General features: G+C 26.3%; 2 protein-coding genes across 2 annotated transcripts in view; both read left to right on the forward strand.

Annotated features, from left to right (window-relative positions):
- The window catches only part of LOC130668039 (DET1 homolog), a 30,076-nt gene extending 15,603 nt beyond the window's left edge, over positions 1–14,473 (forward strand). The window contains exon 7 of the mRNA XM_057470029.1: positions 14,255–14,473. Within this exon, the coding sequence (XP_057326012.1) occupies positions 14,255–14,438 (184 nt within the window). The 3' untranslated portion in view covers positions 14,439–14,473. The remainder of the gene's footprint in view (positions 1–14,254) is intronic.
- A 145-nt stretch (positions 14,474–14,618) lies between these two features.
- On the forward strand, positions 14,619–20,446 carry LOC130668028 (probable methyltransferase TARBP1). The gene is made up of 4 exons (XM_057470018.1): positions 14,619–18,254; positions 19,219–19,395; positions 19,481–20,124; positions 20,205–20,446. The coding sequence occupies exons 1-4, from the start codon at positions 14,727–14,729 to the stop codon at positions 20,353–20,355; spliced, it is 4,500 nt and encodes a 1,499-aa protein (XP_057326001.1). The 5' UTR covers positions 14,619–14,726; the 3' UTR covers positions 20,356–20,446.
- Positions 20,447–24,326: the final 3,880 nt, after the last annotated feature.

The following is a 24,326-nucleotide window of genomic DNA, read 5'->3' on the forward strand; positions in this document are numbered from 1 at the left end:
TATGGATTTTATATATAATTTATATGCGTATTACTCTGGGTATGGATTTTATATATAATTTATATAGTATTACTCTGGGTACGGATTTTATATATAATTTATATGGTATTACTCTGGGTACGGATTTTATATATAATTTATATGGTATTACTCTGGGTATGGATTTTATATATAATTTATATGGTATTACTCTGGGTACGGATTTTATATATAATTTATATGGTATTACTCTGGGTATGGATTTTATATATAATTTATATGGTATTACTCTGGTACGGATTTTATATATAATTTATATGGTATTACTCTGGGTATGGATTTTATATATAATTTATATAGGTATTACTCTGGGTACGGATTTTATATATAATTTATATGGTATTACTCTGGGTATGGATTTTATATATAATTTATATGGTATTACTCTGGGTACGGATTTTATATATAATTTATATGGTATTACTCTGGGTACTGGATTTTATATATAATTTATATGGTATTACTCTGGGTACGGATTTTATATATAATTTATATGGTATTACTCTGGGTATGGATTTTATATATAATTTATATGGTATTACTCTGGGTAAGGATTTTATATATAATTTATATGGTATTACTCTGGTATGGATTTTATATATAATTTATATGGTATTACTCTGGGTACGGATTTAATATATAATTTATATGGTATTACTCTGGGTATGGATTTTATATATAATTTATATGGTATTACTCTGGGTATGGATTTTATATATAATTTATATGGTATTACTCTGGGTACGGATTTTATATATAATTTATATGGTATTACTCTGGGTATGGATTTTATATATAATTTATATGGTATTACTCTGGGTACGGATTTTATATATAATTTATATGGTATTACTCTGGGTATGGATTTTATATATAATTTATATGGTATTACTCTGGGTACGGATTTTATATATAATTTATATGGTATTACTCTGGGTATGGATTTTATATATAATTTATATGGTATTACTCTGGGTACGGATTTTATATATAATTTATATGGTATTACTCTGGGTATGGATTTTATATATAATTTATATGGTATTACTCTGGGTATGGATTTTATATATAATTTATATGGTATTACTCTGGGTATGGATTTTATATATAATTTATATGGTATTACTCTGGGTATGGATTTTATATATAATTTATATGGTATTACTCTGGGTATGGATTTTATATATAATTTATATGGTATTACTCTGGGTACGGATTTTATATATAATTTATATGGTATTACTCTGGGTATGGATTTTATATATAATTTATATGGTATTACTCTGGGTACGGATTTTATATATAATTTATATGGTATTACTCTGGGTATGGATTTTATATATAATTTATATGGTATTACTCTGGGTACGGATTTTATATATAATTTATATGGTATTACTCTGGGTACGGATTTTATATATAATTTATATGGTATTACTCTGGGTATGGATTTTATATATAATTTATATGGTATTACTCTGGGTACGGATTTTATATATAATTTATATGGTATTACTCTGGGTATGGATTTTATATATAATTTATATGGTATTACTCTGGGTACGGATTTTATATATAATTTATATGGTATTACTCTGGGTATGGATTTTATATATAATTTATATGGTATTACTCTGGGTATGGATTTTATATATAATTTATATAGTATTACTCTGGGTACGGATTTTATATATAATTTATATGGTATTACTCTGGGTATGGATTTTATATATAATTTATATGGTATTACTCTGGGTAAGGATTTTATATATAATTTATATGGTATTACTCTGGGTATGGATTTTATATATAATTTATATGGTATTACTCTGGGTATGGATTTTATATATAATTTATATGGTATTACTCTGGGTACGGATTTTATATATAATTTATATGGTATTACTCTGGGTATGGATTTTATATATAATTTATATGGTATTACTCTGGGTACGGATTTTATATATAATTTATATGGTATTACTCTGGGTATGGATTTTATATATAATTTATATGGTATTACTCTGGGTACGGATTTTATATATAATTTATATGGTATTACTCTGGGTATGGATTTTATATATAATTTATATGGTATTACTCTGGGTATGGATTTTATATATAATTTATATGGTATTACTCTGGGTACGGATTTTATATATAATTTATATGGTATTACTCTGGGTATGGATTTTATATATAATTTATATGGTATTACTCTGGGTACGGATTTATATATAATTTATATGGTATTACTCTGGGTATGGATTTTATATATAATTTATATGGTATTACTCTGGGTACGGATTTTAATATATAATTTATATGGTATTACTCTGGGTACGGATTTTATATATAATTTATATGGTATTACTCTGGGTATGGATTTTATATATAATTTATATGGTATTACTCTGGGTACGGATTTTATATATAATTTATATGGTATTACTCTGGGTATGGATTTTATATATAATTTATATGGTATTACTCTGGGTATGGATTTTATATATAATTTATATGGTATTACTCTGGGTATGGATTTTATATATAATTTATATGGTATTACTCTGGGTATGGATTTTATATATAATTTATATGGTATTACTCTGGGTATGGATTTTATATATAATTTATATGGTATTACTCTGGGTACGGATTTTATATATAATTTATATGGTATTACTCTGGGTATGGATTTTATATATAATTTATATGGTATTACTCTGGGTATGGATTTTATATATAATTTATATAGTATTACTCTGGGTACGGATTTTATATATAATTTATATGGTATTACTCTGGGTATGGATTTTATATATAATTTATATGGTATTACTCTGGGTACGGATTTTATATATAATTTATATGGTATTACTCTGGGTATGGATTTTATATATAATTTATATGGTATTACTCTGGGTATGGATTTTATATATAATTTATATGGTATTACTCTGGGTATGGATTTTATATATAATTTATATGGTATTACTCTGGGTATGGATTTTATATATAATTTATATGGTATTACTCTGGGTACGGATTTTATATATAATTTATATGGTATTACTCTGGGTATGGATTTTATATATAATTTATATGGTATTACTCTGGGTACGGATTTTATATATAATTTATATGGTATTACTCTGGGTATGGATTTTATATATAATTTATATGGTATTACTCTGGGTACGGATTTTATATATAATTTATATGGTATTACTCTGGGTACGGATTTTATATATAATTTATATGGTATTACTCTGGGTATGGATTTTATATATAATTTATATAGTATTACTCTGGGTACGGATTTTATATATAATTTATATGGTATTACTCTGGGTATGGATTTTATATATAATTTATATGGTATTACTCTGGGTACGGATTTTATATATAATTTATATGGTATTACTCTGGGTATGGATTTTATATATAATTTATATGGTATTACTCTGGGTACGGATTTTATATATAATTTATATGGTATTACTCTGGGTATGGATTTTATATATAATTTATATGGTATTACTCTGGGTAAGGATTTTATATATAATTTATATGGTATTACTCTGGGTATGGATTTTATATATAATTTATATGGTATTACTCTGGGTACGGATTTTATATATAATTTATATGGTATTACTCTGGGTATGGATTTTATATATAATTTATATGGTATTACTCTGGGTATGGATTTTATATATAATTTATATGGTATTACTCTGGGTACGGATTTTAATATATAATTTATATGGTATTACTCTGGGTATGGATTTTATATATAATTTATATGGTATTACTCTGGGTACGGATTTTATATATAATTTATATGGTATTACTCTGGGTATGGATTTTATATATAATTTATATGGTATTACTCTGGGTATGGATTTTATATATAATTTATATAGGTATTACTCTGGGTACGGATTTTATATATAATTTATATGGTATTACTCTGGGTATGGATTTTATATATAATTTATATGGTATTACTCTGGGTACGGATTTTATATATAATTTATATGGTATTACTCTGGGTATGGATTTTATATATAATTTATATGGTATTACTCTGGGTACGGATTTTATATATAATTTATATGGTATTACTCTGGGTATGGATTTTATATATAATTTATATGGTATTACTCTGGGTATGGATTTTATATATAATTTATATGGTATTACTCTGGGTAAGGATTTTATATATAATTTATATGGTATTACTCTGGGTATGGATTTTATATATAATTTATATGGTATTACTCTGGGTACGGATTTAATATATAATTTATATGGTATTACTCTGGGTATGGATTTTATATATAATTTATATGGTATTACTCTGGGTATGGATTTTATATATAATTTATATGGTATTACTCTGGGTATGGATTTTATATATAATTTATATAGTATTACTCTGGGTACGGATTTAATATATAATTTATATGGTATTACTCTGGGTACGGATTTTATATATAATTTATATGGTATTACTCTGGGTATGGATTTTATATATAATTTATATGGTATTACTCTGGGTACGGATTTAATATATAATTTATATGGTATTACTCTGGGTATGGATTTTATATATAATTTATATGGTATTACTCTGGGTACGGATTTTATATATAATTTATATGGTATTACTCTGGGTACGGATTTTATATATAATTTATATGGTATTACTCTGGGTATGGATTTTATATATAATTTATATAGTATTACTCTGGGTACGGATTTTATATATAATTTATATGGTATTACTCTGGGTATGGATTTTATATATAATTTATATGGTATTACTCTGGGTACGGATTTAATATATAATTTATATGGTATTACTCTGGGTATGGATTTTATATATAATTTATATGGTATTACTCTGGGTATGGATTTTATATATAATTTATATAGTATTACTCTGGGTACGGATTTTATATATAATTTATATGGTATTACTCTGGGTATGGATTTTATATATAATTTATATGGTATTACTCTGGGTACGGATTTAATATATAATTTATATGGTATTACTCTGGGTATGGATTTTATATATAATTTATATGGTATTACTCTGGGTATGGATTTTATATATAATTTATATGGTATTACTCTGGGTACGGATTTTATATATAATTTATATGGTATTACTCTGGGTATGGATTTTATATATAATTTATATGGTATTACTCTGGGTACGGATTTTATATATAATTTATATGGTATTACTCTGGGTATGGATTTTATATATAATTTATATGGTATTACTCTGGGTACGGATTTTATATATAATTTATATGGTATTACTCTGGGTATGGATTTTATATATAATTTATATGGTATTACTCTGGGTATGGATTTTATATATAATTTATATAGTATTACTCTGGGTACGGATTTTATATATAATTTATATGGTATTACTCTGGGTATGGATTTTATATATAATTTATATGGTATTACTCTGGGTACGGATTTAATATATAATTTATATGGTATTACTCTGGGTATGGATTTTATATATAATTTATATGGTATTACTCTGGGTATGGATTTTATATATAATTTATATAGTATTACTCTGGGTATGGATTTTATATATAATTTATATAGTATTACTCTGGGTATGGATTTTATATATAATTTATATGGTATTACTCTGGGTATGGATTTTATATATAATTTATATGGTATTACTCTGGGTATGGATTTTATATATAATTTATATGGTATTACTCTGGGTACGGATTTTATATATAATTTATATGGTATTACTCTGGGTATGGATTTTATATATAATTTATATAGTATTACTCTGGGTACGGATTTTATATATAATTTATATGGTATTACTCTGGGTATGGATTTTATATATAATTTATATGGTATTACTCTGGGTACGGATTTTATATATAATTTATATGGTATTACTCTGGGTATGGATTTTATATATAATTTATATGGTATTACTCTGGGTATGGATTTTATATATAATTTATATGGTATTACTCTGGGTATGGATTTTATATATAATTTATATGGTATTACTCTGGGTATGGATTTTATATATAATTTATATAGTATTACTCTGGGTACGGATTTTATATATAATTTATATGGTATTACTCTGGGTATGGATTTTATATATAATTTATATGGTATTACTCTGGGTACGGATTTTATATATAATTTATATGGTATTACTCTGGGTATGGATTTTATATATAATTTATATGGTATTACTCTGGGTAAGGATTTTATATATAATTTATATGGTATTACTCTGGGTACGGATTTTATATATAATTTATATGGTATTACTCTGGGTATGGATTTTATATATAATTTATATAGGTATTACTCTGGGTACGGATTTTATATATAATTTATATGGTATTACTCTGGGTATGGATTTTATATATAATTTATATAGTATTACTCTGGGTACGGATTTTATATATAATTTATATGGTATTACTCTGGGTATGGATTTTATATATAATTTATATGGTATTACTCTGGGTAAGGATTTTATATATAATTTATATGGTATTACTCTGGGTATGGATTTTATATATAATTTATATGGTATTACTCTGGGTAAGGATTTTATATATAATTTATATGGTATTACTCTGGGTATGGATTTTATATATAATTTATATGGTATTACTCTGGGTATGGATTTTATATATAATTTATATGGTATTACTCTGGATATGGATTTTATATATAATTTATATGGTATTACTCTGGGTATGGATTTTATATATAATTTATATGGTATTACTCTGGGTATGGATTTTATATATAATTTATATGGTATTACTCTGGGTATGGATTTTATATATAATTTATATGGTATTACTCTGGGTATGGATTTTATATATAATTTATATAGTATTACTCTGGGTACGGATTTTATATATAATTTATATGGTATTACTCTGGGTATGGATTTTATATATAATTTATATGGTATTACTCTGGGTACGGATTTTATATATAATTTATATGGTATTACTCTGGGTATGGATTTTATATATAATTTATATGGTATTACTCTGGGTAAGGATTTTATATATAATTTATATGGTATTACTCTGGGTATGGATTTTATATATAATTTATATGGTATTACTCTGGGTATGGATTTTATATATAATTTATATGGTATTACTCTGGATATGGATTTTATATATAATTTATATGGTATTACTCTGGGTATGGATTTTATATATAATTTATATGGTATTACTCTGGGTACGGATTTTATATATAATTTATATGGTATTACTCTGGGTATGGATTTTATATATAATTTATATGGTATTACTCTGGGTACGGATTTAATATATAATTTATATGGTATTACTCTGGGTATGGATTTTATATATAATTTATATGGTATTACTCTGGGTATGGATTTTATATATAATTTATATAGTATTACTCTGGGTACGGATTTTATATATAATTTATATGGTATTACTCTGGGTATGGATTTTATATATAATTTATATGGTATTACTCTGGGTACGGATTTTATATATAATTTATATGGTATTACTCTGGGTATGGATTTTATATATAATTTATATGGTATTACTCTGGGTACGGATTTTATATATAATTTATATGGTATTACTCTGGGTACGGATTTTATATATAATTTATATGGTATTACTCTGGGTATGGATTTTATATATAATTTATATGGTATTACTCTGGGTACGGATTTTATATATAATTTATATGGTATTACTCTGGATATGGATTTTATATATAATTTATATGGTATTACTCTGGGTACGGATTTTATATATAATTTATATGGTATTACTCTGGGTATGGATTTTATATATAATTTATATGGTATTACTCTGGGTACGGATTTTATATATAATTTATATGGTATTACTCTGGGTATGGATTTTATATATAATTTATATGGTATTACTCTGGGTACGGATTTTATATATAATTTATATGGTATTACTCTGGGTACGGATTTTATATATAATTTATATGGTATTACTCTGGGTATGGATTTTATATATAATTTATATGGTATTACTCTGGGTATGGATTTTATATATAATTTATATGGTATTACTCTGGGTACGGATTTTATATATAATTTATATGGTATTACTCTGGGTATGGATTTTATATATAATTTATATGGTATTACTCTGGGTACGGATTTAATATATAATTTATATGGTATTACTCTGGGTATGGATTTTATATATAATTTATATGGTATTACTCTGGGTACGGATTTTATATATAATTTATATGGTATTACTCTGGGTATGGATTTTATATATAATTTATATGGTATTACTCTGGGTATGGATTTTATATATAATTTATATAGTATTACTCTGGGTACGGATTTTATATATAATTTATATGGTATTACTCTGGGTATGGATTTTATATATAATTTATATGGTATTACTCTGGGTATGGATTTTATATATAATTTATATAGTATTACTCTGGGTATGGATTTTATATATAATTTATATGGTATTACTCTGGGTATGGATTTTATATATAATTTATATGGTATTACTCTGGGTATGGATTTTATATATAATTTATATGGTATTACTCTGGGTATGGATTTTATATATAATTTATATGGTATTACTCTGGGTACGGATTTTATATATAATTTATATGGTATTACTCTGGGTATGGATTTTATATATAATTTATATGGTATTACTCTGGGTATGGATTTTATATATAATTTATATAGGTATTACTCTGGGTACGGATTTTATATATAATTTATATGGTATTACTCTGGGTATGGATTTTATATATAATTTATATGGTATTACTCTGGGTACGGATTTTATATATAATTTATATGGTATTACTCTGGGTATGGATTTTATATATAATTTATATGGTATTACTCTGGGTAAGGATTTTATATATAATTTATATGGTATTACTCTGGGTATGGATTTTATATATAATTTATATGGTATTACTCTGGGTACGGATTTTATATATAATTTATATGGTATTACTCTGGGTATGGATTTTATATATAATTTATATGGTATTACTCTGGGTAAGGATTTTATATATAATTTATATGGTATTACTCTGGGTATGGATTTTATATATAATTTATATGGTATTACTCTGGGTATGGATTTTATATATAATTTATATGGTATTACTCTGGATATGGATTTTATATATAATTTATATGGTATTACTCTGGGTATGGATTTTATATATAATTTATATGGTATTACTCTGGGTACGGATTTTATATATAATTTATATGGTATTACTCTGGGTATGGATTTTATATATAATTTATATGGTATTACTCTGGGTATGGATTTTATACATAATTTATATAGTATTACTCTGGTACGGATTTTATATATAATTTATATGGTATTACTCTGGGTATGGATTTTATATATAATTTATATGGTATTACTCTGGGTACGGATTTTATATATAATTTATATGGTATTACTCTGGGTATGGATTTTATATATAATTTATATGGTATTACTCTGGGTAAGGATTTTATATATAATTTATATGGTATTACTCTGGGTATGGATTTTATATATAATTTATATGGTATTACTCTGGGTATGGATTTTATATATAATTTATATGGTATTACTCTGGTATGGATTTTATATATAATTTATATGGTATTACTCTGGGTATGGATTTTATATATAATTTATATGGTATTACTCTGGGTACGGATTTTATATATAATTTATATGGTATTACTCTGGGTATGGATTTTATATATAATTTATATGGTATTACTCTGGGTACGGATTTAATATATAATTTATATGGTATTACTCTGGGTATGGATTTTATATATAATTTATATGGTATTACTCTGGGTATGGATTTTATATATAATTTATATAGTATTACTCTGGGTACGGATTTTATATATAATTTATATGGTATTACTCTGGGTATGGATTTTATATATAATTTATATGGTATTACTCTGGGTACGGATTTTATATATAATTTATATGGTATTACTCTGGGTATGGATTTTATATATAATTTATATGGTATTACTCTGGGTACGGATTTTATATATAATTTATATGGTATTACTCTGGGTACGGATTTTATATATAATTTATATGGTATTACTCTGGGTATGGATTTTATATATAATTTATATGGTATTACTCTGGGTACGGATTTTATATATAATTTATATGGTATTACTCTGGATATGGATTTTATATATAATTTATATGGTATTACTCTGGGTACGGATTTTATATATAATTTATATGGTATTACTCTGGGTATGGATTTTATATATAATTTATATGGTATTACTCTGGGTACGGATTTTATATATAATTTATATGGTATTACTCTGGGTATGGATTTTATATATAATTTATATGGTATTACTCTGGGTACGGATTTTATATATAATTTATATGGTATTACTCTGGGTACGGATTTTATATATAATTTATATGGTATTACTCTGGGTATGGATTTTATATATAATTTATATGGTATTACTCTGGGTATGGATTTTATATATAATTTATATGGTATTACTCTGGGTACGGATTTTATATATAATTTATATGGTATTACTCTGGGTATGGATTTTATATATAATTTATATAGTATTACTCTGGGTACGGATTTAATATATAATTTATATGGTATTACTCTGGGTATGGATTTTATATATATTTTATATGGTATTACTCTGGGTATGGATTTTATATATAATTTATATAGTATTACTCTGGGTACGGATTTTATATATAATTTATATGGTATTACTCTGGGTATGGATTTTATATATAATTTATATGGTATTACTCTGGGTACGGATTTAATATATAATTTATATGGTATTACTCTGGGTATGGATTTTATATATATTTTATATGGTATTACTCTGGGTATGGATTTTATATATAATTTATATAGTATTACTCTGGGTACGGATTTTATATATAATTTATATGGTATTACTCTGGGTATGGATTTTATATATAATTTATATGGTATTACTCTGGGTACGGATTTTATATATAATTTATATGGTATTACTCTGGGTATGGATTTTATATATAATTTATATGGTATTACTCTGGGTACGGATTTTATATATAATTTATATGGTATTACTCTGGGTACGGATTTTATATATAATTTATATGGTATCACTCTGGGTACGGATTTTATATATAATTTATATGGTATTACTCTGGGTATGGATTTTATATATAATTTATATGGTATTACTCTGGGTACGGATTTTATATATAATTTATATGGTATTACTCTGGGTATGGATTTTATATATAATTTATATGGTATTACTCTGGGTAAGGATTTTATATATAATTTATATGGTATTACTCTGGGTATGGATTTTATATATAATTTATATGGTATTACTCTGGGTACGGATTTTATATATAATTTATATGGTATTACTCTGGGTATGGATTTTATATATAATTTATATGGTATTACTCTGGGTATGGATTTTATATATAATTTATATGGTATTACTCTGGGTACGGATTTTATATATAATTTATATGGTATTACTCTGGGTATGGATTTTATATATAATTTATATGGTATTACTCTGGGTACGGATTTTATATATAATTTATATGGTATTACTCTGGGTACGGATTTTATATATAATTTATATGGTATTACTCTGGGTATGGATTTTATATATAATTTATATGGTATTACTCTGGGTATGGATTTTATATATAATTTATATGGTATTACTCTGGGTATGGATTTTATATATAATTTATATGGTATTACTCTGGGTACGGATTTTATATATAATTTATATGGTATTACTCTGGGTATGGATTTTATATATAATTTATATGGTATTACTCTGGGTATGGATTTTATATATAATTTATATGGTATTACTCTGGGTATGGATTTTATATATAATTTATATGGTATTACTCTGGGTACGGATTTTATATATAATTTATATGGTATTACTCTGGGTATGGATTTTATATATAATTTATATGGTATTACTCTGGGTATGGATTTTATATATAATTTATATGGTATTACTCTGGGTACGGATTTTATATATAATTTATATGGTATTACTCTGGGTATGGATTTTATATATAATTTATATGGTATTACTCTGGGTACGGATTTAATATATAATTTATATGGTATTACTCTGGGTATGGATTTTATATATAATTTATATGGTATTACTCTGGGTATGGATTTTATATATAATTTATATGGTATTACTCTGGGTACGGATTTTATATATAATTTATATGGTATTACTCTGGGTATGGATTTTATATATAATTTATATGGTATTACTCTGGGTAAGGATTTTATATATAATTTATATGGTATTACTCTGGGTATGGATTTTATATATAATTTATATGGTATTACTCTGGGTATGGATTTTATATATAATTTATATGGTATTACTCTGGATATGGATTTTATATATAATTTATATGGTATTACTCTGGGTATGGATTTTATATATAATTTATATGGTATTACTCTGGGTAAGGATTTTATATATAATTTATATGGTATTACTCTGGGTATGGATTTTATATATAATTTATATGGTATTACTCTGGGTACGGATTTTATATATAATTTATATGGTATTACTCTGGGTATGGATTTTATATATAATTTATATGGTATTACTCTGGGTATGGATTTTATATATAATTTATATGGTATTACTCTGGGTACGGATTTTATATATAATTTATATGGTATTACTCTGGGTATGGATTTTATATATAATTTATATGGTATTACTCTGGGTACGGATTTAATATATAATTTATATGGTATTACTCTGGGTATGGATTTTATATATAATTTATATGGTATTACTCTGGGTATGGATTTTATATATAATTTATATGGTATTACTCTGGGTACGGATTTTATATATAATTTATATGGTATTACTCTGGGTATGGATTTTATATATAATTTATATGGTATTACTCTGGGTAAGGATTTTATATATAATTTATATGGTATTACTCTGGGTATGGATTTTATATATAATTTATATGGTATTACTCTGGGTATGGATTTTATATATAATTTATATGGTATTACTCTGGATATGGATTTTATATATAATTTATATGGTATTACTCTGGGTATGGATTTTATATATAATTTATATGGTATTACTCTGGGTACGGATTTTATATATAATTTATATGGTATTACTCTGGGTATGGATTTTATATATAATTTATATGGTATTACTCTGGGTACGGATTTAATATATAATTTATATGGTATTACTCTGGGTATGGATTTTATATATATTTTATATGGTATTACTCTGGGTATGGATTTTATATATAATTTATATAGTATTACTCTGGGTACGGATTTTATATATAATTTATATGGTATTACTCTGGGTATGGATTTTATATATAATTTATATGGTATTACTCTGGGTATGGATTTTATATATAATTTATATTTAGCAAACGATGTTAGCAGACGATTCAAAATTTTCGAATTTTTTTTCTACAAATCAAATACAATTAAAAGAAAAACTAAAAATATGCACATGTAGAAAATAAAAAAAACTACAGGTGGAATTTTTTAAAATTTGTTTTGAAAAAATTCTAAAAATTATTAGACGTCGGGTAACTTTAGTAGCATAATTTAAAATGGTGTTTTATCATGACACTGAAGTTCGCCGCCGTCTGATAATTTTTGAATTTGTTTAAAAATAACAGATTATAAAAAAAAAAGTATTTGAAAAATTGCACCTATAGTTTTTTAAAATTTCTACATGTGCATATTTTTTTTCCGGATAATTTTTGAATATTTATATAAAATTTTTGAATATTTTTTTGAAAACGATACATTGAAAAAAAAAAATATTTCAAAAAATTGCACTTATAGTTTTTTTAATTTTCTACATGTGTATATATTTTTTTTTTTTTTTTTTCGATCAAATTGCTGAAAAAAAAATTCAAAAAGTTTTAATCGTCTGCTAACTTCTATATCATGTTTTATCACTTGGCACAATAAATTTTATTTAAAATTTAAAATTTTAAATAAAAATTCAATTATTTTATTGTTGTAGATTTTATGCAAGAGACTCAGGGCTTTTGAAATTTCGTATGCACGCAGGAATGTTGGGAAGAACAACTCCCGTAGTGGCACGAAGACTCGTCGCGTTCACTTTTCATCCAACTGATCCATTTGCTATATCAGTTCAACGCACAAATGCTGAGTATATCGTCAGTTTTCATGTTCGTCATGTATGATATTTTATATACAAACGTTTGTTTTATTTATATCATTATTCTAAATAATAAAATATTATTTTTTAATAAATCAAAATTTCAGTCATTCAAATTTTCCCGCATTTTTCCTGCGCGCTTTTTAAATTCAAAATATTTAACTGCGCGCGCGTTCTCATTCAATAATCGCATGTTTATGTTCTTCTTAACCTCTTCCACGTGTAAAAAATAACAAAATATGTTTTGAAATTTATTTACATTCAAAAAACTTTAAGTCAATTAATTAGTTAATTAATTTATTTATTTAAAATAATGGAGAAAATAAATAATCGCGACTTGTTGTACAAAAAAACAGTTGTGTCGCCAATAGACGTCATCGGAATCCTAGATGATGATTTTGCAGCAGATCCACTGCTGGTAATTCATAAAATAGTAAATAAATATAACAAAAAAATATATCAAGGATTCATCAATGAAAAAATAATAAATGGATTCTATACTGTACTTTGTTACGAATACAATTTAAAAATTGACAGCACAGTATCAGCAGCGCCAGTTTTTGATAAATCATTTTTCAAAAATATTGTAAAATATATTAATGAAAATTACGAAAAAGAACCCAGAGAATTTATCAAAATTTTTTATGAGATAATTGTCCTGCAATTAAAACTCTACTGCAGCGAATCAGAGCTCAGTAATTTGTGTCAGGACTTTATCGAACATCAGTCATCAATAAAAGACAATAATATTGAGGTTTATTACCAAGTGATTGAATGTTTCGTCGACGCCTTGTGGTTAAAAGCTCCAATAAACCATCAAGAACTGATGGGTGTTTGCCTGCTAATTTTAGAAGAAGTAAAATGCTGGTTCAAGAAATTCGAGAGAACTGATTGGAAGCTTTTCATTTCGCTGATAATGAAAGTTCTCCAGGTATTTGATCATAAAATTATTTTAGAAAGTTTATGGACAATGTCGGGCTCAAATGATTGGGAGAAATCATTAACTTTTCTGAGTATTTTAATAGAGAACATTCTAGCTCTACCTTCTGATGAAATGTCGTCATTGAATCGCGATTACTGCTGCGCTGAAACCCTCTGGCAGTTGATTGCCCAAGGCCTCAGGTCACCAGTGGAACAGTACCGGAAACAAGGATTGTACTGCATGAAGACGATCTTAGACTTTCTAGATACTCGTGAATTACCACCGGCGGTGTCAGAAATAATTCCATTCATTCGCTGCCCGAAGTACGGACAGGAACCAGCGATAAAAGATTTGAAAAGTAAATTCTTCTTGATAATGGAGAGCTTGGAAGAGAAGCAGGCGCATTTGGTTACTCCGGTGCTGGGTCACCTGGAAAGACTCATCCAACTCCACGTGGATCACCAGTCATGCGCGAACTGCTTTGACAGCAAGTGGATCCAGTGCATCTTCGAACGAGTGCTCAGTCACAAAACAAACGGAGTAATTAAATCAGGGGTGATAACTCTGCTGCAAATGGACCCGCGGATCTACAATGAAGACTTGGTTACTTTATTATTAAATTCTCTGAACGCTACTTTTATCTACGACAATCCGACACCAGAACCCGAGCCTCTGGTTGTTAAAGAGCTGGCCGAGTTATTTGTAAAAGCAGAATCCTCCCAAGTTGCTTTGATAAATCAGTTCGTCTTTCTCGCATCGACAATCAGCTGGACTCCCATTCCTCTATTCTACGTGATGTCTTCTCTACGCAAAGCCGGACTCATGCTAAATGACCCCGTCGAGTGCAACGTCTTCACCGAAAACGAACTGAATTCTTTGGAATCGATCACTGATAAATATTTAAACACCCAGACTTCATCTCTGCGTAATTTCTTCCGCGACTTGATAGCGACTGTAATTTTTCGTTTTTCAATCGAACCCTCATTAGACTCGTTAGCTAAAATATATCATCTGTTCACTCGCAATGAAATTCTTCATCACTCCAGCATAAGTTACTGCCTACTACATAAATATATAAGAAATAAATTATCAACTGTCGCCGCGGATGATTTTGTGGCCTCCGGGTGCCATAGTTTGTCAGGCGGAAAAAAAATAAATGTCAAGTCAAGTGCCCAGATGATGGCCATTTTATACGACGCTGGAAAAATATTCCCATCGTCAGGATCTTTGTCTTTGGAGGCGTTTGCTACGACAGTCAACTCACTCATTAACTTGGAGTCCCGACCGTACGCTGATAAGAACAATTACCTGCAAGCTATTAGTCTGCTCAGCCACTTCCTTAATTATTTTGTGCAGTACGACGGTCATGATGATCATAAAAAAATGATCTACAATAAATTCATACTACACATCAAGTCCGTACTCGCTTTTGTTGTAAAAACTTCCAAGCAGACTGACAATTCTCTGATGGAAGTTGAAATTTACACCCAATGCTTCCAAGTAATTTTGAAATTTTTTAAAAAATGCGACTGGTTTTGTCCCGGTGACATCTGGGATTATTTCGACAAAATTCAAGATGACACTCGACAAATAATCGATCATCAGAGTAATGATAATCAGCCAATCAATAAAATTAAATTATTGTTTGGATTAAATATACTAGCCAGCATCGCTGAAGTTGTTTTGCTGCCAAATGGTCTAGCTTTGCAGACGATGATTAATTTATGCCAGCGACCTCTGATCTCCAGTGACAGCCAAAGCAATGACAGAAAAGTAGCATCCGATTGCTACCAGCTAATCGCTAAAATAATCTACTGCTTGCTTGCCAAGTCAATCCAACTTGATGATAACCAGGAAGTCTTACTGAGTTTGATAAAATTAGTTGACTGGGGTAAAGAGTCCGTCATCTGTCCTGTCATGAAATCGCTGACGTCCCTCGTGGAACGTAGAAGAGAATTTTTGATCAAGGATGTGAGCTTAGTAAAATCTCTGGTTGATGATTCCTGGGTAAATTTATGGGAAATGAAACGGGACAGTCTGTTTTGGGAAAGCAGCATTTGCTTCATTGATTGTCTGATGGCTATCGATGCACTCAGCGATTGCTTATCAATGGGAGTCGATGCCAAAAATTATGTTGGTAAAATGAATTCAAGGAGTCAAGATATTATGGGATTAAAGAGTTTACTGTGGAATAGATTCCGGATACCGGCGACAAATGCAATCAATTATTGGGAATTGATAATATCGAATTTTGTTGATGGAAACAGTGGGCGGGGTGACAGGAAAATGGAGCAGCAGACTTATGTCTTTATGTTGAATAATTTCAGTTTCAAATATTGTTACTACAGCAATCGGTATCTTGATCATTACAAATATATTTATATCGACGCATTCTTACGCGCAGAGTTAATATTTTTATTTATAGCTCCGGTGAAAGCAAATCCTGATCTGTTTCCTGAAATAGAGGATCGCGTTGTTTCAGTTCTTCTGTCGGCGCTGAAGGCTCACCAGGGCAAGCGATACTACGGCGACTCGAGTTTGCACCGGATGAAGCACCGGGTGATGCAGCTGTTGCTGGTAATCCACCCGTGTTTGAAGGAGAAAAGTTTGATGGAAATTCATGAGGTCATTGGGGAGTGTCTTATAGTTGAGAGCAATCAGCCGACAGTGAGAATGATGCAGGAGTGGTTGCTGATTAAATTATACTTGGATTATCCTGAAATGGTTAATAAACTTTGGGGACTTCTTGAGAGAGCCAAAGAAGAGAGGCCTGGGAGTATTACATCGATCGCCTCAATTATTTATCATGTTTCTAAAAATATTTCAGATGAAAATCAGCAGTTGTTTATAAAAGATGCGATTTACAAACTTTTATCCTGCGCTTTTAGTCAGCAATTTGTTGTCCGACTTTATTGTCAGGTAATATATATTTTTCTTTTATTATTAATATTCATTTACGTAAGAAAAATGGCGGGAATAGAGAAATTTTGAATTATTTTTAACAAATATATACATACATATACATACATATATTTTTTTTTTAAGTATAGAAAATAAAATTCTCTTTAAAATGAGTACTCACAAGCCATATTTATTTTTCATATTTTTCAAAATATATATATGTGTACATATATCAAATATTTGAATTATCAAAAATATATAAGGCATGTGGGTACTCGTTTTAAAGGTCATGAAATTCTCTATTAATTTACGTACTTAAATATATACATATATTTATATATATTGTAATGTTATTAATATTAATTTCCGTAAGAAAAATGGCGGGAATAAAGAAATTTTGAATTATTTTTAACAAATATATATATACAAACATATATATTTTTTTAAAGTACAGAAAATAAAATTCTCTTTAAAATGAGTACCCACAAGCCATATTTATTTTTCATATTTTTCAAAATATATACATGTGTATTTATATCAAGTATTTGAATTATCAAAAATATATAAGGCATGTGGGTACTTGTTTTAAAGGGCATGAAATTCTCTATTAATTTACGTACATAAATATATACATATATTTATGTATATTGTAATATTATTAATATTCATTTCCGTAAGAAAAATGACGGGAATAGACAAAATTTTGAATTATTTTTAACAAATATATAAACATACATACATATATTTTTTTTTAAATTATAGAAAACAAAATTCTCTTTAAAATGAATACCCACAAACCATATTTATTTTTCATATTTTTCAAAATATATATATGTGTATATATATCAAGAATTTGAATTATCAAAAATATATAAGGCATGTGGGTACTCGTTTTAAAGGGCATGAAATTCTCTATTAATTTACGTACTCAAATATATACATATATTTATATATGTTGTAATAATCAATATATTTTTTACAGACCGTATTATCAAAATTATTTGATATGATTCCTTCATCCGAAATATCTAATTATGACAATTTAAAAAAATCTATCGATGAAAGTTTGCTGCGTGGAAATATGTACAAGAATTCAATGAAACTATCCGAAGATTTTTATTTTACGAAATTTGACCCCCTAAAAAATTACACTCTCACGGTAAATATTTGCTTATAAACGTCAATTAAATTAATAGAAGTAAACAGTAAACATTTAATATTATCATTATTAATTTTAAAAACAGACAATATTCTATGACGTACCAAGATTATTAAATATGGCGAAAGATGAATGGCTATTACCGGAAATGCTTAAAGAAATTTTCGTGGATGCTCCTTATGAATATGAAAGGAATATTCATATTAAAATAAATAACGAGCATACGTTAGAAAATCTACAGCTGCCCTCTCAAATGACCAAAACCCGGTGTCAAGAATTGGATGAGGAGGACATCAGTAGCAGTGACAGTGCTACCGATGTCCAAAAAAAAATGATCCCATGGAAATCAATTATTCCTTTTGATGGAGACTCGACTGGAATTACGACACTGAGACGTCAGAAGCTCGCCGACGATGCCGGGCTCATTGTCGTCGCGAGTTTGATCGACAGTATGGCCAATTTGGGCGGACTGGCGCGAACTTCTGAGATATTTTGCGCGAAGCAGCTGGTCCTGGGCAACATGAAGTACGTGGAAAATAAAGAGTTCCAGGTTCTGAGTGTCTCCGCTGAAAAGTGGGTCCAGATAACGGAAGTAAAAGCCCACGAGCTGAGAGACTATCTGCTGGAAAAAAGTTCTCTGGGATGGAAAATTGTCGGAGCTGAACAGACGGCCAATAGCGTCTGCCTCACGGACATGGAGTTTGATAAAAAAACTGTCCTAGTCTTGGGGTAATTATTACACATAAATTTGAATATATTAATAAATAATTAAATATGCAATTAATGTAATTTATTACTCACGGTTTTAGTAACGAAAAGAGCGGAATGCCGGCGAATTTGATTCCTCTGATGGACGTCTGTGTGGAAATTCCTCAGGCAGGAGTCGTAAGGTCTCTAAATGTCCACGTAACTGGTGCCATTTGTATGTGGCAATACGCACAACAATATATTTTTAAATAATTATACAAATATGAGTATTTATTTTTATATATTTTTTAAAAGATGAATATTTAATAAATGAAATATTTAATTTTTAATTTTTACTTTTACGTACTTGATTTTATCAACTAGAGTTGTCAATAATTAAATAAATTAAATAATGATACTGAAGTTTGCCGACGTCTAATAATTTTTGAATTTTTTTAAAAATCGATACATTAGAAAAAAATATATTTAAAAAAATTGCACATGTAGTTTTGTAAAATTTCTACACATGCATATTTTTAGTTTTGTTTTCTTTGTAGTTTATTTGTAGAAAAAAAAATTTTTAATAGTCTGTTAACTTCAGGATCATATTAACTTATTAATTTTGAAATTTTTTAAATGCGCATTTTTTTTAAATTTTATTTTATTAATTATTTACTCTATTTGTTAATAATTTTAAATTTGTCTGATGTCTGCTACCGCATGGAAAAGCTATATATTGTTAAAAGTATATAAAAAAATATATGGTGAATATGTGATAAATATATAGCGGCAAAAATATCTATATTGAAAAATATATGTTTTTTACATATATTGGATTATATATTTATCATAATGTATTTACTTGTATGTAATGTTTTGTATTTTTCTATATATATTATCTCATACAATGCTCAATATATTCTTATCATATATGGATAGTATATATATAATTTATAAGTATAATATAATAAACTTGATATATATTTCCATATATTTTGACTCATATAATTAGTGGTATATGGTCTCTATATAATTGATTATATATGAAAGAATTTATATGTTTAAATATATGGTTAGCGGTATATCGGAATTATATTTTTCTAATATATTAAAACTTATATTTTTCGCAATATATTGAAAATTTTATTTTTTCAATATACTTTTTCAATTTCTACACAAATCCACAAAAAAAGTCAAATTTACTATTTTTTTTTCTTTTCATTGACATTACATTTACTGAATAACTAACGCAATAACCTAAGAAAAGTAAAAAAATTGCCATATATTTTACAATATACTGGAAACCATATATTTTACAATATACTGGAAAACATATATAAAAAATATAAAAAATACTATATATTAATTAATATACTACTTTCAATATAATATATCAATATAAAAAAGGTATATTAAAATATATATGTAAAACATACATAAAAAAGTCATATATTGATAAATATATTGGTAATATATTCTAGCAATATATTTTTTTTCAGTATATTATCATATATTAATACGGCAAAAATCTAAATATGATTTTATATATTGTACAATATATCACATTATAATATTCATATATTTTATCATATATGTTTTCACATATAAAGTTTTTTCATGCGGGTAAGTTCAAAAATTATCTTTAATGTTAAATTTTTGCGCGCCATCAAACGAGCTATGATGCTGCCCTCTGAGCCTAGTTTGACAAAAACGAAATCCCATTTAAACGTAAAAGAAAAATGATTTCGTCAAGAGTCGCGGTGGCCGAATTGGTAAGGCGCCGAGACCGTGGGATTTGGCAATCTTCCATGATGTCGAAAATATTTCAAACGGTCAGATCCATATCGAATTATGTTTGATGATACTTGAAATATGAAATTCAATAATAATAATAATAATAATTTATTTAATACCGTAAGATGGACGGAGGAGATTGAATTTAAGGGGTTATCTATCATGGGAAATTGCCGCTCTGGTCAACTCGGAGGTTCCTGGTTCGAATCCAGGCTGCGATATTTTTTTTTTTTTTTTTTTTTTTAATTACTAATCACAATAAAATATAATAATTAAAAATTATTTGTTCTAATTTTTATCACTTTAGATATTATAATTTTGATCACATAGATATTATAATTAATACTGGGTTTGTAAAAAATCACATAAAAACTTATATTTTCACTCATCTCCGAACAGTTAAAATATTCAAAGTACAAGAAAAAGTGATTATATTAGTATTTTTGGTGTAAATTCTTATAAAAAAAAATAAAGTTAAGCAATTATTTTTGAATGAATCTGATAAAATTAATATTTTATGTGAATGGAAATTATTTATAAAATCTCATAAGTACTCCACTGTATATCCATATATTTTGACTCATATAATTAGTGGTATATGGTCTCTATATAATTGATTATATATGAAAGAATTTATATGATTAAATATATGGTTCGCGATATATTGGAATTATATTTTTCCAGTATATTAAAACTTATATTTTTCGCAATATATTGAAAATTTTATTTTTTCAATATACTTTTTCAATTTCTACACACCCGTATGAAAAAACAATATATGGTTAAAATATATAAAATCATATATGTTTGCAACAAAAAAATATATGATATATTATATTGTATATTATAAAAAGTCATATAGAGATTTTCGCCGATTTAATATAAAATTATATACAGTAGTAAATATATGTATTCATATTTGTTACTTATATGTTTTTTATATTAAGCTATATATATACACATTTACATTTACCTTATAATATATTGTGTTGATATATTTCCTTTTATATTTAAAAAATATAAAATTTTTATATATCGTATATAAATCGTATTTATAGTATATGAAAAGAATATATATTTTCATATACGATAAAAATATATTTTTTGTATATGATTGACATATATATTTTATACATGCTAACCATATACGGACTCGTATATGATGAGTATTATATTTTTTAATATAAAAAAAAATATATCAGAAAATATAGTTAAATTCGCCACATATATTTTTTGATATTTATCATATATTTTTGCATATATTTTGACCATATATGTTATTTTCATATGGGACATTCACACTCATATCATATTAAATATATCACTCACTAAAACACTTAAATTATCGCAACTAATTAATCACCAAATTATCACAATCACTTATTTATATTATTTATAATAAAAGAAAACAGATTTAATTATTTTTATTCCCGTTTAAAAATTCTGACGCCTAACATGGCGCTAAATAACGCGAGAACCCGAGAGCTAAGCCGGCACTGAATTTAATTTATTTAATAACTCACACGCACTAACACACAATTAAATATCTTAAAATATTTCTTATTACAAAAACAATAATTTGAAAGTAACATTAGATTTATAATAAAGCGACACGATAATTAAATGAATTATTTTAACGGGTGTAGATGAGAATGACACCGAGACGCTCGATTAAGCGGGAGACTGGCACCGAGTAATTTGAAAGAAGCTCAAGGCGCATGCGCAACTCAATTTTATGAGAAATTAAAACGACTGAATTCGACCAAATTAAAAATTTTAATTCTGTTATATTCTGTCGAATTCCGCAAAACAGAATTCAACTGAATTGAAAATTTGAATTTGAATTAAACAGAATAAAACCGATTTAAAAATTTCAAATTCGTTTTAATTCAGTCCAATTCGGATTCAGAACCAGAAATTGGAGAATTATTTATGAGTGTGAATGTGACAGACGTCAGACAAATTTAAAATTATAAATAAATCGAGTAAATAAATTTAAAAAAAAATATTTTTAAAAAATACACTTACTAATTTTTAAATTTTTTAAACGCGCATTTTTTTTAAATTTTATTTTATTAATTACTTACTAGATTTATTTATAATTTTAAATTTGTCTGATGTCTGCTACATTCACACTCGTGAATTATTTTCGAATTAAACCGAATAGAATTATTTAAATTCGTTTTAATTTGGACAAATTCTGGTTTTCCTGCCGAATTAGACAGAATTCATTTTAAGTTAGGTAACGAATTAACAGAATTTATCTGAATTAAATATAGAATTAAAAATTTAATTCGATCGAATTCAGTTGTTTAATCAGGGCCGATGGCAAGAAATTCAAACAATCGATAGACCGATGTCGTTTTTTACGAGCGGATGTCTATGGACATCACCGATCATCGGGATCTGTGTCACAGACATCCGTCTCTAACATCACACTTAAAAATTTT

Source organism: Microplitis mediator, chromosome 1 (assembly GCF_029852145.1).
Source record: "Microplitis mediator isolate UGA2020A chromosome 1, iyMicMedi2.1, whole genome shotgun sequence".
NCBI lineage: Eukaryota > Metazoa > Arthropoda > Insecta > Hymenoptera > Braconidae > Microplitis > Microplitis mediator.